The sequence below is a fragment of the Netta rufina genome (genome assembly GCF_964035555.1).
Source record: "Netta rufina genome assembly, chromosome: 1".
NCBI lineage: Eukaryota > Metazoa > Chordata > Aves > Anseriformes > Anatidae > Netta > Netta rufina.
The window spans coordinates 189452750-189476179 of record NC_140123.1 but is presented as its reverse complement, the minus strand read 5'-3'; the positions used below and the strand labels follow the sequence as shown (position 1 = coordinate 189476179).

The 23430-nt window shown below is 37.3% G+C and overlaps 1 protein-coding gene across 1 annotated transcript in view; it reads left to right on the top strand.

Moving 5' to 3' along the window:
- Window positions 1-2036: 2036 nt before the first annotated feature.
- TAFA5 (TAFA chemokine like family member 5) overlaps window positions 2037-23430 on the top strand; it is a gene marked incomplete at both ends in the record, with an annotated part of 415000 nt that continues 393606 nt past the window's right edge. Inside the window, one exon of the mRNA XM_084293440.1 lies at window positions 2037-2148. Coding sequence (XP_084149566.1) covers window positions 2037-2148 — 112 coding nt within the window. The remainder of the gene's footprint in view (window positions 2149-23430) is intronic.

Here is a 23430-nt window from a genome sequence, read left to right as displayed (position 1 = left end):
TTGAAAGTCCAGTTCTTTTAAAAAACTCATTATGCAATAGTACTTTACAACATCAAATTGAAGTAATACTTCAGGATACCAAAGGAGGTATGGAATTTATATTGACTTACAAAGAAAATCTAGTGTCTAAGTAGGGATTGAAGGTGTTACAAAGATTTAGTCTCTAAATACAAAATAATAATAAAATGCTCTTTTAAATGGCGTGGAGGTGGAGAATAAAGCTTATCATGTTACCTTAATGCTACATTCTGATTTTTAACTGTAATAGAAATTTCCACTGAAAATAAGGGGAAGAAAAGCCACATGTTGTACATATGCCAAAGTGGTATCTATAGCTTCATCTCGTTGAAGCACACTTGAACACATGAGCTTACTGCCCTACCAGTTAAGGATGCAGACCACTCTGGTAGATAATCAGACCTGAAATCAAAGAGATCACATTGACAATGTCCTCATGATGCAAAATGGAACTTTGCTTCTAGTGTCCAGTCAAGTGCAGCCGTACTAAAATAAATAAATAAATAAATATCCCTACAGTTCTGCCTTGCAAATAATGCACTACTCAAACAATTAGAGGTCCATATATTGAAGTGACAAACAATCAGACAAACCTGTCACTATTGGAGGAACATGGGTCTACTTTTTAAGTATTTTCATTATGCAAGCAAAACACCGGAGGATGTGTCTGGAATATTTTGTGCCCAACTCCTCTTCCACTCTGCCAACCCTACCTGCACCCTAAGGTGACTCCCTCATGCAGAACTTCAAATACTAACTCGAGGACATCACCATGGAGACTCCAAATGAAAAAGCTCAACAACCTGGTCCCTCTGAGTACACTTTATTATTACCCTGAAGGCTACTGAGCACCGGTGGACCTCCTAGACCGGGTTTCACACCGATGCATCCCTCCGCTGCTCTGGGACAGGGCGGGGCATCGAGCCGCGGAGGTGAGGGGGAGAGAAGAGACCCTGGGCCCCTTCCCTTCCAGATGCTGTCTCAGGGCTCCTGAGGGCTCCCCCATTTCCCTCCTCGGGGAAAGCCGCGGGGAGACGCCGGGCCGGGATGGCTCCGGCGGCGGGGCCGAGGAAAGGGCGGCTCCGTGCGCTCTTCACCTGTGGGCGTGACCGCCCTCCTCCTCGTCTTCCTCCTCCTCCCCCGCCTCCTCCTTCGTTTTACTTGAAGGACCGGCGCTGCTCGAGCTGCAGAGCCTGCGAGCGGAGCCGGTGGCCGGGGAGGGGAGGACGCCCACCCGCCGACCTTTGTAAAGTGTCCGGCTGGGAGCTCCCAGCGCAGGAGCAGCCGGAGGGGGGAGCTCAGGCTGGGTTCTCTACCGGGTGGACGCAGCGCCCGTCTCCACTGCCGTCCTCCCCTTCATCCTCCTCTGGGGGATCGCCCTCGGCCCTCCGCGGAGCTGACCGGCGGAGCCGTGCCTCGCCGGAGGGCGGCGGCGGGCGCCCAGGTGCCCTCGGCCCTCCGCGGCCATGGCGCTGTGCGCTGTGAGGCGGTGGGCGCCCTAAAGCGGCGGTGGGGCGGAGGAGGCTGCCCCTCACGGCCCCGCCTCGGCCCGGGGCCCTCCTGAGGAGGTTCCCCTCTCCCGGGGGAGGGGGAAGAAAAGCTAGCGGGACAACTTCTGGAAATTAACAAGGAGGGGAGGAAGAAGGAGGAGGAAAAAAAAAAAAAAAAAAAGCTCTTCTGTGGGACATCCTCAAAGCTCAGCATCACGCCGGGTGTCTGAGTTTGTATAAAGCCCGCCACGCTTGTGAGCATCGCCACAGCGGCAGAAGGAAAGCCTGGCTGCGGCCGCTGCACCGAAGTCCTGCGTGCTTCAGAGGCGCCTTGGCTTTCTGGCAGGAAGATGCTTCCTGTAGCAGGACCGTGTTGCTGCTGAGGACCTGCAGCAGGACCGTGTTGCTCCTGAGGGGCTGTGGAAGATGCCTGCCTTTGGGATTACGCTTGGAGAAAGGCCATCGGTCAACGGGAGAGCTGGCTGGTGAAACTGTCTGACTTTCTCCCCCTCTGGGGAAGTGGCTTCAATGGCTCCAGCTCCCAGGAGAAGCAGCAGGAAAGATGCCAACGCCTTGCCAAGCATGTCCTCAACTTTCTGGGCTATCATGATCCTGGCCAGTCTACTAATCGCTTACTGCAGTAAGTACATATTTGTCCTGGTGCTTTTCCTGGACATAAATCCATGCCCTTCCTGTCTGAGGTGATGCTTCTGGCAGAGGCCGAGGTCTGAGGCTGACAGGCATAGGTACTGTGCCTCAGGCTTACTGCCTCGGCCCTTTTCCCCCCACGGTAAAGCAGGGAGACCGACTCTTTAGCACTGCTGTTTCTTGGGAACATAAGGTGCCTTTAGGTTGTGGATGTGGCATTCCCACTCCAATCAGGAACGCTTACTGGATCTTAAGAATGAACTTTTCAGTTGCAGTAACAGTGACCCAGTGCTCGCTGTTTGTTATCAGATAGTACCAGCTCTTCCCTGCACTGCTTCACACACACACACACTCCTACTCCAGGCCACATTCCATCAACAGGAGATATTTTATGTTAATTCCTTTAGGAAGAACATACTTAGTCAAGTGACAGATGTCTTTACGTTACTGGGATCATCATGATCCTCTGAATGTGAAATTGCACTGGAGCAAGCTCTGGAACTTCCTAAGTGCATCCTCAACAGTTCAGTGAGCCTATGCTATCAGTTTTAGAGGTGCTTCACAGGTTATTGGTAGAGTTTTGCATATTATTTTTCAGGGTGGGTAGATTGTCTGTCAATCACACTGATTTACAGATAAATCTATAAGAGTCAAGTACCTGGAATATTAATACTTTTAAAGGTCGTAATTTTATTTATTTATTTATTTTCTCGGCAAGTGTAATTTTCAAGCAGCTGTGTGATATAAAAGCTATTATTGTCTGTATGTCTGTGAAATGCAAGTTTGTCTATAGTACCAGGATGAGATTTTTTCAACAAGAAGAATGAGGAAAAAAAAAATGTTTCTATGCTACAATAATAAAAAATGTAATTTATCAAGAGGGGCCTGCACAACTTTGCCAGAGTGAATCTACTCTGTATTTTCCCAACCTGAGTTGAATATGGGCTCTAATTTTCCCATAGTGTGCATTCCTTTCCTTTGCTGTAGCATAAAAGACTTTACTCTAGGCTTGTCTTGTTGGGCTGTAATAAGTGGTGGTTATGATGACTAGGAAATGAATTCTGGTTTTCAGGAGCATGCCTGCTGCATTTCTTAGCCCTCTATTCCATTGCCTCCAACTGTATCATATTCTCCAATTCTTTTTTTTTTTTTCTTTTTCTGAATTAAAAGATCGTAATTGCCCAAGAAAACCTCTAATTCACTTCTTTGCATGTTATAGGGACTAGTACTGACAACAGTGAAAGAGGCTTATTCCAAAAGGAATAGCATATTTTGTAATTACTTCTTGTAATTTAACACATTTTGCATTACACTTCTCATTAAAAATCATATCAAACAGGCCACACTTTTAAATAATTTCATTTTTTACATAATGCCATATTCAATATGTTAATATGGAGGCTATACTAAACAACATGTAGATTTAAAAGAATTTATATTCATACTGAGAGATAAGTGCTTCAGTAAAAGCATATTAGACGATGCAAGTGCAAAGGGAGTTCAGCTGAATGATAGCAATGCAAAATATTTTCTTTAATTTGTGTTAGAAATCTCTGGAGAGTCCTAGGCTTTTTATGAGATGATAAGAATTGTTCTCTGAATATATCTTCTCTAAGCGTAGCATCAGAAGGGGTTAACCATAAACTCTGACTGATCACCTCTATTCAGTGATGAGAGGTCTGACATCTTCGGTTTTAAGAAGTGAAGTTATTCATTTGAATTGTTACATCTTGTTCTTTATTTTTGGCATTGTTTACTGATGCTGAACAATGTAGATGTTAGCTGCTAATATGAAGACAATTTCTGTTGTGTCTGAGTGGCCAGTTCCTAATTACTTCTCTCAGCCAGCATCGTTGATGTTCCTGAAACATGTAGTACAATCTTCATGTCATATAGTGCTGAAAAAAACACCATACAGCTTAAAATATGCAGTGTCAAAACACTCCACCATTTATGCAATGTTTCACTGATTTGACAACTGCAATTCCAAATGTTAATGAAGCACCATGAACATTTCATCTAGCTGTAGTATTTAAAAAATTGCAAAAACATTTTTTGCTCTGTGGAAAGGCTGAGGATGTCTAAAAAATAATAATAATAAAAAAGAAGTGCAGCTCTTTCTAGGTAAAATAGTACTTCAAAATTTTTGATTTCTTCTCAAAATCACATAGTGATCTTGCTTATTCAATTTTTATTTCATTAGATGCCTTATTTTTCGAGAAAAAGCATAGCAGGGGTGTGGGAAATGACAACTAGTTACATTTTAAGAGTAACAGCTTCTCAGTATTTCATATAAAGTAAAGGAAAACCACCTGACCAGGTAAGGTGTTTTGTATTTTTCTATACACCTTATACTCAAGTATATGGAAGTATACTGACTTATATTTCATATATAAAGCAGACATATTAAAAAAAAAAAAAATCTATTATTAAAGTAATAGCAGGAACCTCATCTTATTATCTCTCACTGTATCATTTTACAATATTTACATCAAACTCCGTAGCTCAAAAAAAATCAGAACTTTTTTATAGTATTATAAATAAAACTTTAGATTTACCTTGCTTATTTTAGTTTTTAATATAGTAGTCAGACAAAGCTTTTTCCTGAATCAGTTATATAGATATTTCTTCCCCTAATTACTTTGTGTAGCTTTTGTTTATGGGAATGTATTTGTTGTTCAATAGTTGTCCCTATTACTGGGAGCATCTAGTAAACACCATACTCCTGAGTTCCAACTGATAGCTAAACAGATAGTTATAAAGCCTTTTCTGGCTGTATGTGTACAGTCCATTAGACTTTAATTTATACTTCAGTTTCTGAAGCACAATTATGTTCTTTGTCAAATCACTTTTTATTTCTTAAATGTTTAGATTATAGTGAGGGATAGTGGCTCCATCCTATGGTAGGAAGAGAAACCTGCATCGAATCAGTTAGGTTAGTTGCTATAGTGATGAATAGAATGTAATCTCCTGCCAAAGAAAAGTGGTTCTATTTGGTAGGTTCTCAACGAGGGAAGGCAAATGTGAAGTAGTAAATTATGATGTTTATATACAAAGTCCACTTGCATGACTACCAAGGAGTTGGTTTATTTACCAGAAGCATCAGAAAATGCAAAAACAGTCTAGATAGGCTATCCTAATAGAAGGGGGAACACCTTCAGTTGCAATTCAGAGTTAGGAGCTGTGGTAATTTTGGATCCCAGACATACTTGTTTAATGGTCAGTAGTAGACCGCACAGAAGTACCTGAAATGAATTCTTTCAGTTACTGTCTTAATTTTGTGAAGGTACACTGAACTGCTTTTTTTCTTTTTTCTTTTTTTCTAACTGAGTTTTACATCTTTTTTTCCATGTTAGAAAGTTCAGCCAAAGTAAGGAAAAAAAATCTATGATATCACAGATGTATACTACATCAGAAATCCAAATGATGTGTTTGATTCAGAATCAATTTTTAGTGCATTTATTCAGTTAGCTTGGCTGAAAATACAGAGGTCCTTTTAATATGTAAATAATGACTTTTTAAACAACAAATGATTCAGCTTTACTAAAGTTATCGCTGTTGTGAGCTTTTGACTTTCCATATTTTGTACTGTTTTGAAAGCTTTAGGAATAGAACATTACGCACCTGTGGTGTTATAGGCTTTGCTGGTCTATTAAAGTCATACTTTTAAAGGCAGTATCAAAAGCAAGCAGTACGTGGAAAGTTCACCTTCATGTTTTAAATGTTATGCTTCAAAGAGAGCAATGTGAGGCCCAGTATTTATGCAAAGTAATGAACATCTAGATTATTTTTTTTTAATTATCAAAATGCAGAATATTTCATGTACCAATACAATTGTGCATTAAAAGTGCAAGTTCATTCATGCTATTGATAAATCAAGCCCTTAGCACAAATAAAAAATAAATAAATAAATAAAAATCTGAAAGACTTTGGTACCATTCAAAAATGAAGATAATTCTTTATATATATATTAGTGTGTATATATATACATATATATACATATATACACGTGTGTGTATATATATATTCATATATATATAATCTCATCCTAGATTGAATTCATATTGTTATATGTAGAGTAGACACTGCTCACTTGAGAAATACCTTTTCATCATCCTCTTCTGGAATTACTTGTTGTCTAGAAATCAAAGACTACTGCAAATAAGTCACCTCTGAATGAAGGGCTGCAGCTGTTATTACTGACCCTATATCATTCAGATCTCTCAGATCTCTTTCTCCTTTTTTTTTTTTTTTTTCTTTTTACAAATGAAAAAGATTAATAAATCTGTACAACAGATCTGTAGTTTTATTAGTTTTTCTATGAGAATTACTGTGCTTGTATTTTTCCAAAACTCTGCACTCAGAATTAATGTGACATAGAGCAAGAGTAATAATTCAAACTTTGTTTCAGTCTAGTTGGTGTATAGAAATGAAAATTAATCTTTTGCGACATTAAATAAGAAAAGCAAGATATTAAAATTTTGTTTCTTTATAAAGTATCTGCTTTTTTTTTTTTTAAATAAATAAATAAATAGCTTTCTTTAAAATTAAAACCTTTGGTATAGTCTTTGTGGCCTTTACAATGCACCATTATTTGTCAGTGTGAGTACCAAACTGACATTGAGGTTGTCTGACCAGTTATGCTGCAGTCTGTCCAGATGATCTTTACATAAGGTTATTGGCATCAACAAAATAAATGTATTTTTATTGCTTTTATTTTTGAATTTAAACCTTTAAGGTTGAATAATCAATATTTACAATTTCTCAAGTATATTTGAATTCTGATAACTACTACCTCCATGCAAGTACACAGGTAGGTACAATGGGAAACAGAGAAAAACTAGAAACAGTGGGATATTTTTAATTAAATCTATGGCATAGGATTCTCCATTCTCCTAGAACCCTAGTAGGGTTGTAGGAGAGATCAAGATTTATTTTCCTCTCTCCTTATGCAGTATACTATATTTTTCAGAGGATATACTGCAAAAACAGTATTTGGTGCATGCAGTAGAGCACCTTTGCTCTGGACAAGTGTGCAAATATGTGAGAGATTCTTTCACTTGGGGCCCTGTTGATCTTTCATTTTTGCTTAGTGACTACTGAAGAACAGTGAACAGAAATTAACTGAGATTAGTCTGGGGTGTTCTCCCACTCATTCTTCTTTTCTAGATGCAGGAGGTATGAAATCTCTTGGTTTTCAGGTGTAATTTATTTTAGGTCTCCTGCTTTCCTAGTGAATACTCTAAACATAAGGCTCTTATGTGAAACAACTAGTCTAGCGTCTGACACGCCAAATACATGCTCATCAAAGTTATGCCTTGAATACCGTCAATAATTCAAAAATGCACTTGGATACTGAACTATGGATGAGAGTGTAAAATGCATAGAAAAATCTAGACAGTGGTGATTAACCATAAACTTCCTGGTCTGCATATTCTTTGTTGCTAAACTCAAAGAAAGTTTTAATGTGTAGGCTCATACCCAGGTGTATTGTTCTGCCATTGGGATGAGGATTTGTTATGTTTGATCTGTTTAAGGGGAAGTTACACTGCAAGCCTGCTTATTGTAGAAGCTTTGGGAAGTCTTCAGAGTGCTATACTTTTATGTCAGCCCTACAAATAGTGTAGTGACAATTTGGAAATATGAACCATACTTAGAGTGCATTTTCCAGTATTTTTTTGTTGTAGAGGTTTATTTCAAAGATCTTGTGTGTATTTGCCAATGAATGGACTTTGACTACAGTACAGGAGTTGCAGGCATAATTGTGGAGGGTTGTGCATTCAAGTGATGATCTAAAGACTTCATGGCTTATGTCTTATTTTAGACTTTGTATAGTCTGTTTCTTTTAACGCTTTCCTTTAAATACTTGATTGCTTTCAGACAACAGGAAAGTATCTTGCCTACTTTGGGGGTTCTTTCCTGAGTAATAGCTTATTACTCAACATCATTCCATGTTTTACATCTCCCAGCCCTTTTTTAAGTGCCTTCTTAAGCACCTTTTGCCCGGTGCACCAATAAAGAAGTTACTTCTCTCAAACAAAATGCTATTTATTTTGCCAAATGATGGGCTGTTGTTGTGGAAAACATCAACAAATTCCTAGAGACCTTTTTCTGTGTTTTTTCTTGTGGTTACCATTCCCTTAAAGGCTGTAAGTTGATATGACTTATCAACTTCACTCTCTTTTAGCTCGAGTTAACATGTGCTTTCAACTAACTGATCCCCTTGCCCTCCACCACTGGCAGCTCCCACTCTTCCAACAGGAGAATAGGGTAATAGGGTGGAATCCTATCCTATTTCTAGAATTGTATACCTGCCAAAATAAAGCTTCCTTCTGTCTTTGCCTATCACAGAAAGTAGCAATTTGAGATACGACACTATTGTTCTGCTTAGTGTTTTGAGGGTCCAGAACAGGAGCTGCCTCTGTCTTTAGTCCTTGTTTGTTGTGTGTAGAAGTTAATTCCTGAGCACTGTTAACAGATGTGGTCTGTTTGCTTTTTGTGTACCAAAGACTGAACAAAAGCCCAGAGCAGTACGCCAAAGAGACTGTTAACATTGCAAAGTGCAAGTTATGTTGGTTGGGCTGATTCCTGATCTTCTTTGATTGCGGAGTAGAACTGCAATGACCAGCTCTACTCAAGAAAAGTAGAGCTGGGTAGAATCCACTGGCTTTGTTTGCTAACAAAGCTGTATTATCAAGGAGAGAGAGGCCCTTAATTCTTACAGAAACTAGAAATCCCCAGGTATGGGGAAAACCAGAAAGTTTGGTTTCAAAATTCTATCAAAAAATAAAAGGGAATTTGTATTGTGTGCTTGTTTATCAGTGTAACTTATGGTGGCTTTTACCTCTTAGGACTTTTTTTTCTGATTATCTTACAACACCAATATTGACAAATGGGTTCTAAGAGATGCTGCTCTGACAATGTGAGATACTGTTAACCCCAGATGTCTGCATCACTTTCAATACTCTAAATCCCTCCTAGTGAAATATTTGTTTTTTCACTTAACTACACTAGTGCAAAGTTTGGCAGAACAGTTAAGCCAAATGATAGAAGTGAGTCTAAGCTAAGTTTCTGCACTTCGCTTTAAATGGTTTGGTTGAAGGCAGAAATATAGAAATGTCGGGGGACCAGTGACTTCTGGCACTTCCAGTTATCTCCCTTTAAACTAATCTACATGTGAGCATAACAGACATTGTGAGAGGTCATGTGCTACTGATAGCATTCTCTGGTGTTACTGGAAGGGTTCAGTTTTCTCTTTTTGTTGAATCAAAATGGATTTTATATGAAATCAAACCTTGAATATATGCTTTTCCTTTGTAATACCTGAAGGAAATGTGACTTTTTTTTTTTTGAGTGAACATATTCCAAAGTAGGTCTGGATATAGGTTTGAATTATAAAAATCTAAAATCATTTGCTGAATTTAACTCAGGTTACTATATTAGTTCATCCTGAAAATTATTTCAGTGAAAAATAACACCAAGCTGTTCTAGAATTCTTTCAGTACACACTATCAGTAGCACTTTATTGAACATTCACTTTGAAATGAGTATAGAAGTGTTTAGTTGTTTGTGTGCACGGTAAAAAGAACATCAATATTTAAAATAAAACTAAGAGGCTTTAGAAATTGTTCTCACTGAATGTTATTTAGGGGTGGTAGTTCTCCTGAAATTACCTTCTATAAGGCATTTGACCTAGTATGTCCTTACAGATCCTAACGTGTGGTTAATGATCCTTTTAAGATTTCATTTAAAGAATTTCCATGGATGTCCTCCTGTTTGTTTTTTCTAATTAGAGCCGATAGCCTAACACATGTGTTCTGGAACTCAGATCCTGTTGGGTTAAAACACTTGGCAAACACACATTTGATCCCCTTTGAATAAGACTGATCTTTCCTTATTTAAGATTTCTGCAGTATTGTCAACAGCCTTTACCATGGTCTCCTTTCAAAGTCAATGGAAATGGACATTTTTACAGTGCAAGTCACATGCCCTGTTTTAGATACCTTTCTATAGCACAATTTACCTCAAACTGCAGTATATTTTTGATGATAAAGTAAGACAACTTGCTCAAATCTTAGCATACATGTTATCGGATGAATCCTGTCCTTCATGACAGAATCTCTAGAATATTGCATGGTATTTTCTGAGCCCACACTTAATGTTTAAATGCTTAAAGTTAAATAACTGTCTCAGTATTTCTGAAGAAAAAGTGTAGAAAAGCTTTGTAATGAAGATCTATTAAGACTGTAGGTCAAGATTTTGAACTACTGCAGCAATGGACTTTTACAAATTCAAAGATGTAGTTGGCATAAATTACTGGGATTTTCTGATGACATCTTTGCAAACAGCTTGTATCCTGAACTTTTTTTTTTTTTTTTTGCAATGTGTTTTATCTTACTGTAAATACTCCAGTTTTATTGCCAGTATTTTCACATTCTAGGCACTCTAAAAATACTCTTTCCTCACGAAGTTGGAAACTGGGTGAAATTTAGATCAGTGTACCAAAGTTTGTAAACTTCTACTTCTGTTTTTCTCATTTTTAGGCCTGTTCCACAGAAAATAATATTAAATGCTTTTGCACCTTGCAACCTTTCATAGTATGATTCACTAGCAGGCAGTTTAAATGAGTTAATTAGTTAAGAAAATGTTTGGAGATGAACAATGTGTGTATATATATGTTGCAGGGACGAAGAAGATTAGGAATGCTTGTTTTGAATGTTAGAACAGGTACAAGTTCACAGCACTGAAGTGCCACCACCTCAACTCCTCCTGTCCTTCCTTCTCTCCCCTGACCTGGTAACCAAATTCAATTTATGAAAGAAGTTTACGTTATGTCATTATCTTTGGTGTGGAATCACAGAATCATTTAGGTTGGAAGAGGCCTCCAAGATCACCTAGTCCAACACTGACCTAACATTAATAAGTCCTCCACTAAACCATATCACAAAGCTCTACATCTAAAAATATATATACATATATTTAAAATATATACATAATATATACATAAACATATTTAAATACTTCCAGGGATGGTGATTCAACCAATTAGGCTCTACCAAAGTGGTTCCTCCAATTCTACATTCTTTAGTGTAAATAACTTTGTCTGGAGAGTTTTGTTGTCTCCTATACCTCATTCTTTTGAGGGGATCATTCAACCAAGAAATCTATTTTTTTTTTGCTATTTGCTATTTTTTGTCTTTTTCTGTGGTGTATATCTTCACAGTAGTTTGTTCATGGACATTTTTTGTCTAAAAGCAGGGCAAATCTGGTTTTGTTTCATGTATAGCTAGATATCCCTACCTTAATCCTCTCTATAAATGCCATTATTTTTAATATAATCTTATTGAGAATGCCTTACTGAACAGACTTTTTAGCAGTTAATGGTTGTGCATGGGCTCCTTTTCCCATGCTTTTGCAGAGTTCTGTAAAGTGTTGCCACAGACTCTCAGGGTGATAACAAGTTGCATGAACTGCCACTTGTAATTACAATGAATGGATTTAAGACACAAATGTTTCAGACGCAATTGCAATGAATTAGTTTGAAAACAATTTATAATGCTTGGGTTGGTGGCATTTCAAAAGCTATTTCTATGAAACAGCTTAATCCTTATTTTTTTATGTTTTGACATTTGACAGAAATATAGGTAAGCCAGTATAGCCAGTATATTATTTGAGCCAAATATTACATTGCCTTTATAAGACTGATATCATATTGAGCAGATGTTACACTAGGAATCATTGCTTAATGTTTTCTCAGATAATTTATCTCTATATAGACAAAAGGGATGTGCTCCAGAATCCTGAATTTCACAGACTGAAGGTAATCTTTTCCTCCTGAAGTCTTAATATAAGATTCAAACAAAAATGAAGTAACTACTTTGAGTTAAGCCCCTGAAACTTCTATATCTGTCATCTCCATCACAGACCAATATTGTAAAAAACAAGAAAATATTTCCTACGTTATTGAGAATGCACTCTAATAAGGTATATTTCACCGCCTTTCCTTTTGTTGCTTGTAATAACCGATGTCTGAAAACTCCTTTTAGAATTTAGTGAGCTGTTATAGCATAGAGAAATAATTTTTCTACATTTTTCAATTTTGCTTTATTTTTCTTAACTAGGGTCAGGTGAATTGGCTCAGCTATTTGTCTTGCCGCTTTCTGAAGTGCTTTGTCTATTACTAGGTCTGACAAATACAGCTATGTGAATCACGTTGTCTTGCTAGTGACTTATCAAACAAATTAACTTGATTTATGTGTAGAGGTTTTTTCTCCCAACTGCTAGCCCTGCAGAGATTTGAGAATTGGGCTTGGTTATTTTTCTTTCACATGCATCATGTTCTCTGAGTCCACTTGTAAACTCTGTGATCATTCTGCATGTATATACCTTATTACAATTTAGTAAACTGCCGGTGTTAATAAAGCACAGAGAATATAATAAATCTAAAATTAGATTTTATTTTCTGTTTTGTCATTCTAAATTATGTTAAAAGTAAATTAAAGCAAAAGATGTGATAGAACTGAGCTCTTAAGGAAGAATATACTTTCACTCTCAAATAATCTCATTGGTCATATAAAGCATATGGAATGAAAACTCCAGACCTGCGTTGAAGAGCAATGTTTGTAAAGTATCCTTTCAACTCATTTTATGTTGTTGCTTTGCTTTGTTTTATTCTTCTCTTTTTTTTTTTTTTTTTTTTTTTTTTTGGGGGGGGGGGGGGATGGGGGGACTTGTTGGACTGTGTATATTTCTATAAATGCACATATTTATACTTAGGATGTAGCATTGCATCTGAATGTAGCAAAATATAACTCTTTCCGAGATCTCTTAATTCTTTTTCTTTTTTTCCTTCTGAAAAAGAAATACAATCCCATGAATTTTCTTCCAGGGAATGAGACCTTAGAAGAAAAAAGAAAAGTGCATTTAAAAAAAAAAAAAAAAAAAAGGACAGAAAATAAAATTGTTAATTTTGCTTTTGACGTACTGAAAAGAACTGGAACCTAGATTTTATCTTGAATGTGCTGACTTTGTCGATTTTTAAAGAAACACTGTCAATGAGCCTTTCAAAACAAAGCTGTGTGACAGAACTGCTGGAGAAAATTCTGCCCTTAAAAAAAAAAATAATAATAATAATGTGACTTCATACTTCGGCTTTTTTGTATGTTGATTGCTTTTTTATCTTACCTTCATCCCGGGATTGGTTGATTAGATAAACACATGGATACAGATACAATTAAGCCACATGATACTTTGAATCAATTTTAGTTTTGCGCCATTTGAAATGAAGCTATTAGATCTTGTCTAGAATCTTTGAGAAGAGTAACTTTGTTTTATTGAGGAATAGTTTGATCAGTAAATAAATATATATATTTTTTTTTCTTCTGTGGCTTTCCTGCAATGTCATAGGAGAACACTTTAAATATTGATAACAGCGGTTTGTTCTTTCTGGGACTGTATGATAAATAGCTTTATTGTTTTATAGGGCATTAGATTTAGATAGGGCATTTATAGTGTATAACCACGTGAAAAGACTCCTTTTAAATCAACTGCAGATAATGAAAGGGATTTAATGGTGAAAAGACTTTTTTTTTTTAACCTGAACCCTAATTTAAAATGACTAATGGTGAAAAAATACATTGGATGTTTGCATGACTGTCTGAGCTGGTGAAGCTAACAAAGGAAGAATAGCTTCCACAACATAAATTCATGCAAGCACTGTCAAAATATCTACCAAACTCTACTTTTTTCAAGCCTGGCTATTACATTGGTACTTCTTGTATTTGAATTCAATATACACTTAAAAAAAAAAAAAAAAAAAAATCTTAAAGGGGGTTTTGAGGTATCACTCTTAAAATGTTGTTTTGTTTTCTGTTAAATACATAATGATAAAATATGAGCAACTCTTCATGTTTATGTTGGGCTAATTCTTTTTTTTTTTTTTTCTCTCCAGAATGTTCCTTTTAGAGAGTGATTCTGACTGTTTTTAGAATAAGCACAAGCCTCATTTTATAGTATACTTTTTTTCTCCATTGCCTGACTACTTTCTTTACAAATGAAAAGCAGATTTATGTAGGATGAACCTCGTTTTTCAATAAATATTGATCTTGCACTAGTGATATGTTTCTAAATGTAAATGCATTTCCTATGTAAGTTTTCAGTAACACAGAAGAGTGGTTGTTTTTTTTTGTTTGTTTGTTTGTTTGTTTTCCAGGACAGGCATAGTGCAGCTGTTATTTTTCTTTTTGAGACACTTCTTATGTCAAGTAAATTAAACTATTATTTTTTAAAGAGAAGTGAGTAAATTCTATAGCAAAAGTTCTTATGAGAAGAATATTTGTCTGGTAAATGAATCATGCAAAAGAAAGTATTTTTTTTTTGACACTTCAAATATGAGGTATACATTCTAATTTTGTGAAGCTCAAAAACAAGTGTCACGGAGTTTTATGGGCCCCGTTACCTTTCAGGTTCATAAAACACTGCCAACAACTATGTCCGTCTCTTTTGTAGAATAAATAGCTCAATTCATGTATAGGAATCTTTCTTCCTTCTGTGAAAGAGATGAGCTTGAGGGTAAATTGAATATTTTTTCTGTATTTTATTCCATTAATCTTGTGTGAAATAGTATCAGAATGATGCTAATATTGTCTTTTTCTTGTACTTCATTATCAAGAATGTCAAACCTAATGGCTTTCTTGGGATGACAATGACACTAAAGTTCCTTTTACAGACCAGTGTAGGCATTTGAAAGTTTGAACCGGACTTTGTACAGGTTTTTATTGCTTGCTGATTGTTTTCTGTTGCTGAGCATGGGCTTTTGAATTTTGTCCTGCTTGGAGCTTCACTTCTGCATAAAATCACAGTTCTCTCTTCCTTCCATGCAAGCATTACAAATACAGAGTTATGAGTAACTGCTTCACTGTGCTCAACCCATGACTGAAAAGCAGGCGAATTCCAGCAAATCTTGAAACTTGAGGGGATACTCTTTTTTTATTAGCACAGAGACAAACGTATTTGTAAATCAGAGTAATTGCAGAGAATTTGGTTTTTAGAGCAGTTCGGTCAAGCTTCCAGCATCGTTTTTGGCCTTCCTGTATTCAGTTTTTACCAGTTTATTTAGGCAGGTTCTTTTTTAAACAGCTTTCCTTCAGTCTCAGCACAGGATTGAGTTGAATATTGTGTGTGTGCTTTAGTGTTAGCACTCTAGATCTATTTATTCATCATCAGGATCTAGGATGAGTATGATCATTGTGAGGCTGAAGATGATAAAGGGAAAAACAAACAAACAAAACAAAACAAAACAAAAACAAAAACCAAAAAAAAAACAACCTTTAGTCTCGTGAGTTTGGTGTGAGAAAAATGACCCAAGTCATTCCAAGCTATTACTGTTTACCCTCTGCAGCTGTCTTTGGGATAGAAGTAGGAATATTTGGAGGTCAGTTGTACCAAAGCTGCCAAGTCTGTTAGGATGAATATGATTGTTCCTTCTTCTCTCTCCAACAAGGAGGTCATCCAGCCGAGCCCCAGGTGCTTTATCTGCCCAGTAGCCTGGTCTGAAGCCCAGCTGACAGGTGTTGTTAGACAGGAGGGTTTTTTATTACTTTCTTGAATACCTTGCTTAGAAAAAGGAGATCAAGTACTGGCCAGCAGCTGGGAACATGTCCAATGCTGGTGGATCTGACTGTCGCATGGTTTATTACTTTTAACACCTGGTGTCAGCAGTCGTAATCCAAAGAACAGTCTTTCTGAGCTAAATAAATGTGATGTACGTTTCTGCACATGTTCAAACTCAAGATCAAAGTCTTGTTACTGCATTTATGAAAAAACAGTTACTTCACTACTTAGAGAATCTGACAGTATTTTCTATAGGAAAATCATTGATTTGACCTCTTTTCAAAAAAACAATGCATTCATTAAGATGCTGGAAAAGTTATCGATATTTTCTTGCACTTGATTGACATGGGAGTAGAAAGAACAGGGTAAAGCTTAATCTTTGTTGAGTCCGAGTACATCTTTTGTTCCTCAAGTACGTAATTCTCCACTTAGAAAAATTATGGCAAAAAGCATAATAATTCAGATTCTCTTGTTTTATTGATCACGTTGCTAAAACTTGCAGTAAAAGAAGGAAAATGACAGAAAGGGACTAAGTGGTTGCTTTGTGTTTATACTTCAAGGCTCCCTTTTCAATGGTTTCCTGATACATTAGGTAACTACTGTAGTGTGTGAGTGACTGGAGAATTTATTTTTAGATGGAATTGTGTATTCTTAACTGCTGGTATTTGTGAATAGTTTATATCTTTTTATTCATTTTCAAGTTGATAATTATTTGAAAATCTTCTGAGTATTAATACATTTTAAGTGTTTTGCTAATATTTTTCTAACAACCTATTGGCAACAGCAATTCCCAAAGTTGAAGCCATTTTTCACTAAAAATGATGTTTTTTCTTAAACTGTTACTTCTCCTCCTCCTGCTTTCTAGATAGTAAGCTAGGAGTGCAGCTGTTTTCTACTAAATGAAAAGCATTAATCATTTTCTTTTAAACATAAAATCAAATAGCTGTTGCAGTAGTCTCCATATGTAAACTTTGTTGTTTGGCTGGTTTCACTGTTTTGAAACAAATAATTCGACCACAGTGTCATTTGACACAACATCAGTCTGGGATTATTTTGCATTGCAGTCAAGGTTCTAAGTAATGCCAAAGAATGCCTTGTATCTAGTGCTTCAAGAAGCAAATACATTTAGGTTGCATGTCAAGAGTAAATGTATTCGGGTTACCTTTAAAAATGATGCAGGTATGATATATGCTAGATATAAGTATAGGATGAAGTGTAACACCAGCGGATGATACTGAAGACTTCAGTAATGGAAAGGAGATGAACTAAAGTTAGTGAAAGTACAACATCATGTGTTTATTAATTTTCAGCATGAATTTCTGCAGTAAAATGAAATCAATCATCGTCCAGGAACAGAGGTCTTTAGCATATTGGTTAGTTGTAGGATAGCTATGAATCATCACTAGAACTGTGGGGGAAGGGATGAAGGTGACCCTAAGGTGAATTAGAAAATACAGAAGTATTGTCATTGCTGAGTATCTGAGTGTGAGTATGCTGAGAAGTATCAGCATTGCTGAGATTCATCAGCAGAGCTATGTATAATTCCATTTATTCAGACATTCATACTAGATTAGCTGGAAAGGTGGTTGGACATGTTTGGAAATGGAATGTTTCTCCAGAAATTAAGTTTAAAAGTGCTTAGCTTGTTTAGTCAAACAACACTGAGAGATCTAATATGGTATGGCAGGAGAATAACTACAGTGTTACCTCAGGATGACTGGCATCAATAAAATATTTTTGATAACTAGTATAAATAGGTTTTTGAATATTCTTCCAGGCTAGTGACAATAAATAAATAAATAAAAGTGGGATTTAATTGGCTTACAAATAGGATTGTAATATATACATACATACTCTATGATAGCAAGGTGCTGGATTTGATGACTGGAAGAGCTCTTTTCAAGTTATGTTTATATAATGATACTGTTTTTTTCTTAATGCTAAGCATCTGTGAAATGGTAATATCTAGCAGTTAACTTTTTTTTTTTTCTAACAACAAGTCCATTATATCACTCAATTTTGCACTTTTAATTTAAGTTGTTATGTGCCAAGATTGTGCAGCATCTCATCAGAACTATAACCTTGAAGACTCCTCTAATGCTGTGTTTCTCAGACTGTGAGTTGTACTCCTTGTGGACAAGCAAGTGAGGGGGAAAAGCTTATGGTTAAGTTACTTCTAGGGCACGTATTTTTTTTTGTATTTGGGAAGGGTGGAAGGTGAACAGGCTGCCATTCCCTTGAAGCAGAAGACAGATGCTACAGCAGGTTCTAAAGCATTGCCAGCACTGCTTGCTAGTGATTTGTGTTGCAGATGGTGATACACAGTAGAACAGCCAGCCAGATACATTTTAATGTTCCTGTACCTGTGTTATTTTGTTTACTGAGTACAAATTACAACAATCTGCAATATCCAAAGAGAATAAGAGTATTTTACATTCCCAACCAGTTGAGACACTGTGATTTTTGAGCTCCTGCCACGCTGAAAGACAGATCATGGAAGTGATCCCCATGCAACCCTTCAATGCTTTTTTTTTTTTTTTTTTTTTTTTTTTCTCCCCCCTTCTTTCTTTCTCTTTTGGTCAAATTTGTGTTCAGACAGGTTCCTTCAGTACTCTTACCCTTTCTGTGATTTTAGTGCAGACTTATGAAATTGTCTGCGTCTCCTGAAATTTCTTACATGTTGCTAAGCTGCTTTGGACTTACTAAGGCCTTTTAAGCTCAAATTTTGAGTTACAGCTCAAATGTCTCCTACTCATCAGTACTGTATGTCCAGTGGAAACGTACTTATTCTTAGAACTTAATGTAATGAACACTAGGAGAGATCCCTGACTTTCAGTTAACCCTTCTTATAAGAAAACATATCCAAGTACCCAAAGGTGACTAGTATCTTCTGTTAATCACTTATGGGCTACAGCTGTACTTAGTTCAGTTCTTTATTTACTCCAAAATGCAAAAACAAATGTATTTGGTTGTATCAAAAAATCATTCAGCCCAGTAATCACAGCAGTAAATATAAATGCTTCTGTTTTCTTCTGTTTCTTCTGTTGTTTTTGTTTTTTTGTTTGTTTGTTTTTCTCAGGGTTTCCAGGGTTGGATGAAACTTCTAGGCAGTTAGAAAAGCACAAATGATTTCTGTTAAATCCATTTAGTAAGGGCATTGAGAAGTTTGTTTGTTTTTTCCTTCCTGTATTTCATGGGGTCACCAGACTCCACTAACTGCTGTAATAGAAATATTATACCATAAATTGGATCCAGCTGCAAGGGGCAACAAAGTTAAGCATTGCAAAACACCTGTTTGCTTAATATGTTTTAATTTTTTAAAGGCTTAAGGGTTTTTTGTTTTGTATTTCTTGTTCTTAACTCGTGACCATCATCAAATATTCTTTCTCAGGGAATCAGAACAGTATTACTACATTTGAGAATACAAGTATGTATGTTACAATATTGTGAATATTGAGCACGCCTCCTACCAATAATGTATTTTAAATGTTCTCTTTTCTTTTGCTAAATTCAGAATAATTTGTTGTGTGTTTCATAAAGTGCATGTTTTTATGCATTCATTGTGATGAAATGCTGTTCTAGACTTACTTTACTTTTTGCCTTAGTTCAGAAACACCTTTGAAGGCAATAGCGTGTTTTGGGTTATTAGATAATGTTCAGGGCTGTAAGAATTTGTTACAGAATTCAGTTTTTGGAGTAATAGTTTAAAAGATAAGCAACACAAAGTAGTTTTTAGCTAGGGCAGTAACTAAGTCCTGTTGAAAGTTGGCAGAAGTGGAATGGTGAAGTTCACTGGGACTCTTTGAAATTGGGATTATTACAAAACTGCTTGAAATCACTTTTCCACTCAAAGATGTTGAAGTGAATCCCTAAATCCCTGCCTTCCCTCTGGTATTACAATGAATAATGAACCTTCAATATTCCACTTGCGTAGTTGATCAAAGCAGTATATTTCATAAGTCTCAGCGGGCATATCTTTCCTTGCTGAAATGAGGACTGAGATTGACTTTAGTATTTTGATTCTTTAATCAATATGACTTTTATAAACTGCAGTTTATTTCCTTTTAACAGACAATCCTATAAAATCTTGTTTCTAATGCCATCATTTCTTCTCATCTATTTAAATCAAATTAAATATATTTTAATAAAATGCTTTCAACGGATTTTTGCAGTTTGCCTGAAACTCAAATTTTAAGGAGTACTTCATATTGGGACTACATTCTTCTACTGAATAAGCAGAAGATTTGAGTCAACACAGAGGTGACAATCTTAAACTAACATCTGCTAAATACTGGCAGTAACGTGATACTTATGCAAAAGCTTATTACATTGACCTCATTGTCAACGAGTTTGAGGAACATCCTTGGTGAAAAATCACAACAGAAACGTTCTTTTGGATTGGCTTAACAATACTGTTACTATTATCTTTATAGTGTACTACCTAAGGAATAATTAAACCAGATGGTGTGTTAAACCCAACTGAAAGAATAAAGACATTTTTACTTTTAAGTTGATCAAAATTAGGTAAAACAACATATGTTCATGTGCATTATAATTCCTTTAACTACATATTAACTGCTTTCCTTAACATTCTTCCTGGTGATCTGAGAGCTCTGCCTCTTGAAAAACGGACAAAAAAAAAATAAATCCCTATTCTTCCTTTCTGACTCTGGTCACTCATACCTTTGTGTTGCTTTGTTTTTGATGGAATTTAAATAAACAGGTTGCTTACTGCAGTGTTAAACTATATGAAATTAAAATGTAGGCCATTATGGGCCACATTCAAGTTGTGTAAATTAGGCAGGTACATCTGAAAGAGGATTTGGAGATTTCCTAAAGAAGCACAGCTTGCACAAATAAGCAAATTGCATTTTATGGAGCAGATGTTGAGGAGGGAATTGCAAATACTTTAGTTCGTGTTATATTAGTCCTAACTTGCCGCCATTTCTCTAGGAAAGCCATGCAGGGCTAATAATACAGAGTAACATGCTGCATCACACCACATGCATTATAACGATGGTCTCTCTGCTGCCTGTGAACCAGAGCTATGTTACATTACTCCCCAAACCATAAAGCACTATTATAATTACTCTTGTCACATCAATAACTCTTTTCAAACAGTGACAGCGTTTCCCTCCTAAATATCGTCTGGTGAATGGACTACAGCTCATAGAAATATGTAGTCCCATTGCTTGAATTAATATAAAATCTAATGAGTGGAAACACCCAAATGAGATTTATGATCATAAAGCATTATGAAATCATGTTTTACCTTTACATCTGCTTCTTATTCAGGTGCTGTTAAAAGCAATACAAAATATTCATAAAATGAAGGAACTGTATCTTGACTTTATGGGGGATTCTGAATAGTGGAGTATTCATGAACTCAATGAGTTTATACACTCCCACTTTCCTAGTGTAAACTACTCCTTAGTAATAACTACCTGTCCAATGAACTAGTAGAGTTAACAGTTAAGTATCTCTTGTTGTGACTTGTTGAGACTTCTTCAGGATCTTTTCCTGGAAGAGCTTTAGATGATTGTCTATTAGCCCTAAATTCATTTAGCACTAAATTTCTTCTAGTTATAATGAAGTATGTAGCAGTAGTATGAGATGTAACTCAGTCTTATAATGTTGATGTTATAAAGTATTGAAACTAACTTATAAAGAAAAGACATTGATCCATTGTTTGTATCTAAATGGAGAAAAAGTGAGATAAAAGATAAATTAATATATTTCACAGGCTTTTCCTATGAATGTGCTAACCAGGTCATTTAATGTGTATATAAAGGCATATATTTCAGTAAAGATGTTGCACATCGACATACTGCCCAACCAAGTGTGTTGGTAGATGCCAAAGGACTTTATTGGATTTAATACTCATTTACATACATCACAGAATCATAGAAAAGCTCATGTTGGAAGGAACCTTAAAGATCATCTAATTCATCCTGACTTAGGCAGGGATGCCTTCCACTAGATCAAGTTGGTCAAGGCCCCTTCCAACCGGGTCTTGAACACCTCCAGGTAAGGGGCATCCATAGCTTCTCTGGGCAACCTGTTTCACTGCCTCACTACCCTTACAGTGAAGATTTTCCTCTCAACGTCTAGTCTAAATCTATCCTCTCTTAGTTTAAGACCATTCCCCCTTGTACTATCGTTATCTACCTGAGTAAAGAGTCCTTTGCCATCCTTTTTATAAGACTGCTTTAAGTATTGAAAGGCTGCAATGAGCTCCCCCTGGAGCCTTCTCTTCTCCAGGCTAAACATCCCCATTTCTCTCCTCCTTTTTTCAAAGTAGAGGTGCTCCAGCCCGCTAATGATCTTTTTAGCCCTCCTCTGGACCTGCTTTAACAGGTCCACGTCTTTCTCATGCTGGGGGCACCAACTCTTGATGCAGTACTCCAGGTGGGGCCTTATGAGGACAGAGTAGTGGGAAACAAGCTCCTCCCTCAACCTGCTGGTCATACCGCTGTTGTTGCAGCCCAGGGCACGGTTGGCCTTCCGGGCTGCAAATGCTCATGTCGAAACTTTCATGCACCAGAACCCCCAAGCCCTTCTCTGAAGGGCTGCTCTCTGTTAGTTCTCCCAGCCTGTACTCCTTTCTGGAGTTGCCCCAACCAGGGTGCAATACTTTGTACTTCACAGAATCACAGAATTTCTAGGTTGGAAGAGACCTCAAGATCATCAAGTCCAACCTCTGACCTAACGCTAACAGTCCCCACTAAACCATATCCCTAAGCTCTACATCTAAACGTCTTTTGAAGACTTCCAGGGATGGTGACTCCACCACTTCCCTGGGCAGCCTGATCCAATGTCTAACAACCCTTTCGGTAAAGAAGTTCTTCCTAAGATCCAACCTAAAACTCCCCTGGCTCAACTTAAGCCCATTCCCCCTCGTCCTGTCACCAGGCACGTGGGAGAACAGACCAACCCCCACCTCGCTACAGCCTCCTTTGAGGTACCTGTAGAGAGCAATAAAGTTACCCCTGAGCCTCCTTTTCTCCAGGCTGAACAAGCCCAGCTCCCTCAGCCGTTCCTCATAGGACTTGTTCTCCAGACCCCTCACCAGCTTCGTCGCCCTTCTCTGGACCCGCTCAAGCACCTCCATGTCCTTCTTGTAGCGAGGGCCCCAAAACTGAACACGGTACTTGAGGTGTGCCCTCACCAGAGCCGAGTACAGGGGGACAATCACTTCCCTAGCCCTGCTGGCCACACTGCTTCTTATACAAGCCAGGATGCTGTTGGCCTTCTTGGCCACCTGAGCACACTGCTGGCTCATATTCAGCCGACTATCAACCATCAGTCCCAGGTCCTTCTCTGCCTGGCAGCTCTCCAAGCACTCATCTCCCAGCCTGTAGCTCTGCTTGGGGTTATTGCGCCCCAGGTGCAGGACCCGGCACTTGGCCTTGTTGAACTTCATGCAGTTGACCTCAGCCCATCGGTGCAGCCTATCCAGATCCTGCTGCAGAGCTTTCCTACCCTCAAGCAGATCGACACACGCACCTAGCTTGGTGTCATCTGCAAACTTACTGAGGGTGCACTCAATGCCCTCATCCAGATCATCGATGAAGATATTACTTGGACTTGGATACTTGGACTTGTTGAACCTCATGCAGTTCCCAAGGGCCCAGTTCTCCAGTAACTCCCATTCCTTTTGGAT